At 41.1% G+C, this 6,267-nt stretch overlaps 1 protein-coding gene across 1 annotated transcript; it reads right to left on the bottom strand.

Annotated features, from left to right (window-relative positions):
• Window positions 1-214: 214 nt before the first annotated feature.
• On the bottom strand, window positions 215-4,199 carry LOC101989964 (beta-defensin 109-like). Its single transcript, XM_005355543.1, has 2 exons — window positions 4,142-4,199; window positions 215-420 (listed from the first exon to the last, which is right to left on the bottom strand). Exons 1-2 carry the CDS (start codon window positions 4,197-4,199, stop codon window positions 215-217), a joined length of 264 nt encoding a protein of 87 aa, XP_005355600.1.
• Between the last annotated feature and the right edge of the window lie 2,068 nt (window positions 4,200-6,267).

Genomic DNA, 6,267 nt, shown 5'->3' with positions numbered 1-6,267 from the left:
TAGCCATCTCTCAGCTCAAAGGGAGTTTCTCATATTTAAATATTTTGCCTAAATTTGGAAATGTCATAAAGAAATGATATCTGAGCACATTTGAAACCAATATTCAATTTTATTGGCAAGCCAAATAGAGCCTGGTTAAAGAGCTGGAAGCGTTCAGTGTGGAGATTATGTCGCTTTAGAGGCACAGAGCTTTCCTTGAACTGTTTACCGTGGTCTATTTTATCTTGTTCTTGAGGGGTTCTTGATAGTCTGAAAAGATAACTGGGGTTGGGATTGGCACAAGAACCCACCACATCCTGCAGCATTTCCATCTTCTTCGGCAACTGCCGATCTCATCTTCTATTATTTTGCAAATGTCTCGTCTGCAAATGCCTTCCAGGTTGAAACAGTGGGTCTCTGCAGCACCCAAACCACTTCTAACTGTGGAGAAGAAACCAGGGCAGCAGTTAGCCCAGTGTCTGAAAGCCAAGGCATCAGCATCCTCGCACGCGAAGGCATAAAGTTCTGGACTGAGTACCTCTCTCTGTGAGGGAAAGGAGTCAGATCAAAGATCCGCTAAGCAGCTGTTTCGCACTGACCCCACACTCACCTCACCCTCTCTCCCCTTCTCCCGCAGCCTGCTCTTTGATTTTCTTATAAATACATGGGAATTCTAGATAAAGCTGCAGAAATTACTTCGTTAGATATCAGACTGAAACAAGAAGGGTAGGGACAAAATAGATTCCCCGGATATACTGCTGTCTTCATCAATGTACTCCTTTATGCAGAATGTCAACAAATCCTTGCTGTTCACTCACCGAACACTTTTCTTTATGAGAAAGTACAGTACAAATGGCACAAAGCCTCCCTTGCTAACACAGAGGTTACAACTACTCAAGGAATCTAACCATACAAACAAAACAAACAAACAATCCACAGAGTAATGAGGTGATTCAAAAGTGGCAAATGTTCCAGACAAAAATAATACAATAAAGAATCAGATACAACCTGGAGGACAGAAGCGAGAAGACGGACAGAGACTGCTTTCTGAGTTGGTGAAAACAATAAGCAATTAATCCAAGTGGAAGCAAAAGAGCACTCAGGACAGCAAGACCTGAGTCCTCAGACTAAGACTTTGATGGATGAGCATGTCAGAAAAAGTCAGCTGAGATTAAACATAGACTCCAGCCGGTACCAAGCTCATGGGCCGTGGTGAGGAGGAAGATTCACATCTCTGATGCTGTGGTTGCTTAACTTCGTCTCCTTTCAGGTCACTTATGGCAATCGTCTTAATGTTGACTGTTCTCACTCTTTCTTGCCTTCTTTCCCTCTCTCCCTTTGGATAGGGCAGAGTCAAGATTTCATGGGAAAGCATTGTATGGTAGTCAGTTGCGGTGCTAGTCTATGCTAAGCTAATATTCCCATTTTATTATTTTGATTGATATATACATATGAAGTTATACAGCAGGAGATCAAATAGTATTAGTTCATATTATGGAGTCACGGTTTCCATCAGGTGAGGCTGTCTCTGTGATGGAGCTGGTGTCTGCAGCCCTGATATACACTGAGAGACTTTGGCTCCAGACTTCAGGTGTAAGCTAACTCCTTATAACAGTGACTGTGGATCTTGCATTTCATGCAGACTTCGACCACTGGTGTGCATGGCCACAGTGGCTCTGGGATCTGGTGCATGAGTGAGTTCACTTTGGTGACTGATTTGGTAGCCTGGAGCATAGGCATGCGCAGAGAGCTGTTAGTGGTTTTGGTTTTTCAAGACAGGATCTCTCTCTATAGCTTTGGCTGTTCTGGAACTCGCTCTGTAGAGCAGGCTGGCCTCGAACTCACAGAGATCTACCTGCCTCTGCCTCCTGAGATGAGGCAGACACCACCACCGCCCTGCTACAAGATTAATTTTAAAGCTGGGGGTCACCACAACAAGAGGATATATTAAGGGGTTGTAGCATTAGGAAGGTGAGAACCACTGTTTGACTGAGTATTCATAAGATACATAGGGAAACTCCATGTGGTGGGCATGCGGGGGATATTCCAATTGAGGTCTTAATTGGAAACTATTAAGACCTTACTTGGAGTCTCGGGTCACAATTCCACCCCTGTAAAGGGAACATAGGAGCTGGGGGGGTGGATATACAGGTAGAGCGACTGAAGAGGTTTAATGACAGGGCAGAAGACAGGACACACTGTGGGGAGGAGGCCCCTGATACCCAGATGGACTGAGAGACAGGAGCTCCAACAGAGCCCCTTGGAGGTACAGCAGTGGAGAACCCCTGACGATAAGTGGAGACCCAAGGAGTCCCCTGGCGTGGTGGCCGCAGCTCTCTGTGGGCAGAGATTACTCATAGAGGAATATGAAACAAACAACCAGGAGTTCTATTTTAGACATATTCATTTTGAAATCAAGCTTAGAGACAGCTGAGGTGCCCTTGGATCATTCATTCCAAGTCTGGAGTTCTCAGGAAAAGTCCAAGGGGGGATTTAAAGGACTGAGGCTAGCTAAGTCCTTAACAAGTGGATGAGAGTAGACGGGAGAAGAGGGCCAGGAAACTGAGCCCGGGGGCTCGCTCCAGGAGGAAGCCCAGAAAAGATGAGGGAGCAGTGGGGAAACTGAGGTGGATCAAGTGACTTCCATGCTGGAGTCTTTGGGTGGCTCTGGCACGTCATCAAGAGAGGAAGGGCTGACTTTGGGGAAAATCTGCTAACAGGCAAAGTAAGTTAACACTGATGACGGGCTGGCTGGGCCAACAGCATGGCCGTTGTTCACACTTGTGCAGGGAGGAAGAGAAAGCTTTTTCTTAATGAGTAGGTAAAGACAAAAGCAATTTCAGTATCAGAGTTTGAGGGTTGGGGAGGATGTTCTGTTGGGATCGATTTAAGAGCGAATGGAAGGGGATGATTTCAAGGACAAGACTGCAGGTCAGGATTTTAAGGCGTTTTCCACAAAATGAAACAGGAGAAGCAAAGTTGTTTTTTTTTTCAACGATCAGTTGAATATTAAAATGTTTGTATTTTGATGATGATAATCCAGTAGGAATACGATTAACGTTAAATCACTGATATAATGAACTGCAGCAGACAGATCCTTAAATACACAAGAGGAGATGGATATATGCAATATATATATATATATATACACATATATATGTGTATATATATATAAACACACGTTTATAATAAATCTTCTAGTTTCTCTTTGAGTCTTGGGAGCACTGATGGTGATATCAACCCAGTCATCTGTGAAATAACTATTTTAAATAAGTTCTAAATTTTTTCTTGATCAGTATTACCAGATTACTATAAACTAGCTATTCTTTCAATAAATGAATAAATAAAGTTTTTTTGTTTTGTTGATCTTTTGTTTCCTTTGTTTCTTGCATTCATTAGATCCTTTTCAATTTATTCTTTGGGTTTATTATGATATCTTTTCTGACGTCACATAATGCATGCTCAGCCTCCTAACTTTTAGGAACCATTTGCCATTCTTTGCATCCACGCTTATGTTCAATCACCATGTCTAAAGCTCTTATTCACCAAGTCACTGGAGCTCGGTGTCTTTGCTTATTTGTCTACAGCTGTTGCCCTCTTCTCATCCCACAGGTCCAGTTTGCAAAGTGGTTTTTGTGTATAACAACTTTTACGAAGTGTCTTCCCTTGGGTTTTGTTGGTTTATATTTTGGCCCATTTCACAAAGCCAGTAAGTTCCCTCGCTAACTTCCTGTTAGCTGACAGTGGCTCCGACCTTTTACTTGTTTTGGAATAATAATCACTTTGTAGGTTTGTATCTTCCCAGCAAATGTCCAGGTCTTTGTGACCCTTGTTCAACATTACCTCTCCCTAATGAGATTCCATCCTTCTCCTCTGAGAGAGCAGATGCCATTATGGATGTCCCTGCCCATGTCCTAGAAGAGCTGAGCATCTACAAAGAAATTCCCATGCCTCACAAGGCACCAGAGACACAAAAAAAACGATATAGTACAGTGTGCATTTGGTATTTGGGTTAATGGTACTGGACATCTATTTTACTCTGACATAATCTTAGTGGAACTGTTGCTATTAGGTTTCTGAACCTGTAAGGTTAATTAGTTTCTGACCTTCCAAAGAGACTTTTAAACTGAAGGCCCCTCTCTATAGTCGGCCACCAACTTACCTGGGGGTAAGAGAGTCAAAAGGAAGAGGATAGTATAGAGGATCAGATGGAATCTCATGGCTGAAGGGTCCACGCTGTGAAGACGCAGAGACCCGCTCAAGTCTGAAGTCTTGGAGTATGGCAGATCCGGGGCTTTTTATGATGGTTTTAGGTCTGTGGTTTGTTCTTGGCTAGCAGAGCCTAACCAACAGAGAATAACTTATTCTCCCACATGGAATCTTCAAACAAACACACAAGAGGACACAAATGTGGCAATAATTCAATGGGTGAAAATCAGTAGACCTAAAATAGTCAATGTAGTTGTTGAGGGAAAGAACAAAGTCAAAGACCAACCAATACCCAACTTCGAGACTTACTGTAATATAAACTCACAATAATAAAGCTATATCACAAACTAGTAAATCAATGCATCAACAGAAGATAAAAGTCCCAGAATTAGACTTACACAAAAATAGTTTGTCAAAAACCAAAGGTAACTCATTGGGAAAAAATAAATTTCTCAACAAATAATGTTATAGCAAAACTTGAAACCCATATTTAGAACTATGTATCTAAGTATATATCTTATAACTGTCACAAAAATTAAGATGGATGATATTGCTCAACATAAAACAGAGTGACGTGATGCCGAGAAAATAATGTTGGAAACTATCTAGGCAACCTAAGATTTAGCGTTGACTCCTTAAAAGATGAAATTTCAAAAGTGGGACTTAGAAATGACAGAACCGACAACTTAGACTTCATTAAAATAAGAACTTTCCTTATGTGGAAGGCATTCCTAGGAAGATGGGAAGGACGTGACGGTTGGAGGAGAGTCTTTATAAAATATCTAATAAAGTACTGGGATCCAAAATACACAAACAATGCCTAAAAATCGATGAGAAAACAAGCAACACAAACTTAGGTCAAAAGAATGAGCAAGAATTTTTACCAGCGATGGGCAGTAAGCAAATAAGTTGAAAAGACAAAGAAGAAAACTCACTCAGCGTCATACTTTATCGCAATTGTGAACACTGAAGTAAAATCCCATTACAGAACAAGTGGCGCTACACTATTGGATATCAGGAAAGGTGTGAAGAACAGGAGTGTCCACTCAGCTCAGGACACCAGTATAACTTTGCCACTGAGTGAAAATGTTCAGCCAAGTTTATCTTCACCATGTGAATCCTCAGAATCTACCTAAATAGAGAGTTTAATACTCCTACAAAACCTGCAGGTGAACTATGTAATTAATAGCAACCTTTTATACTTGTTCACAATTTAAGAAGTTAACAGGATATTTTCCAGTAGACATCCAGATACAGGGAGCATTTAGAGTCCAATAAGACATCACTTAAAAAGAACCGCTCCAGGGCACATTATAGTTAAAACACCAGAAATGCAGGACAAAGGAGAAAGTTTAAAGCTGCAAGAAAGAAAATCCAAGTCACAGATAAAGACAAACTGATCATCAATAAAACCCTGTTTCTCACCAGAAGTTCGAAAAGTCAAGAGGACGTGGGCTGATAAGCTGCAGGCCCTACTCAAAGATTACCGCCGAACTAAAACACCATACCCTGCAAAGCTACCCTTCAAATCTGAACAAGAAGTAAAGGCTTTCCAAAATAAGCACAAACTAATAACTTTATAAGTACTAGACTAGTATCATATCAGATACTGGGAGAAATCTGGACCGCAAAGAAAAGTAAGGCAAACCATGGAACACAAAGAAGAGTATCGTTAGGAGAAGAAGAGTATCGTTAGGAGAAGAAGAGTATCGTTAGGAGAAGAAGAGTATCGTTAGGAGAAGAGCCAAGCAAACGAGAATTGGGAAGACCACAAATGATTGAGTAAAATGCCAAACCTCCAAGATGAAGGGCAAAGAAGTGAACATAACTAAAAAAGAAAGAAAGGCTTTTAAATAGCAGAAACGAGTATATTTTTTTAATAATAACAACCTTTAATATAAATAGTCTTAATTCTCTAATTAAAAGATGTAGCCAGTGGTGCTACACATCTTTAATCTCTGCACTCAGAAAGCAGAGGCAGGCAGATCTCTGTGAGTTTGAGGTCAGCCTGGTCTATAGAGCAAGTTCCAGGACAGGCTCCAAAGTTAGAGAAATCCTGTCTCAAAACAAACAAACAAA

This window comes from Microtus ochrogaster, chromosome 17 (genome assembly GCF_000317375.1).
Source record: "Microtus ochrogaster isolate Prairie Vole_2 chromosome 17, MicOch1.0, whole genome shotgun sequence".
Taxonomy (NCBI): Eukaryota; Metazoa; Chordata; class Mammalia; order Rodentia; family Cricetidae; genus Microtus; species Microtus ochrogaster.
The sequence above is the reverse complement of the archived record's forward strand: the minus strand, read 5'-3'. Positions and strand labels throughout refer to the sequence as shown.

Coding starts and splice junctions, on each gene's coding strand:
- LOC101989964 (XM_005355543.1), bottom strand. CDS start 4,199: ATGAGATTCCATCTGATCCTCTATACTATCCTCTTCCTTTTGACTCTC. Junction 421..4,141: donor TTTGACTCTCTTACCCCCAG/GTAAGTTGGTGG, acceptor TCTTCTCCACAG/TTAGAAGTGGTTTGGGTGCT.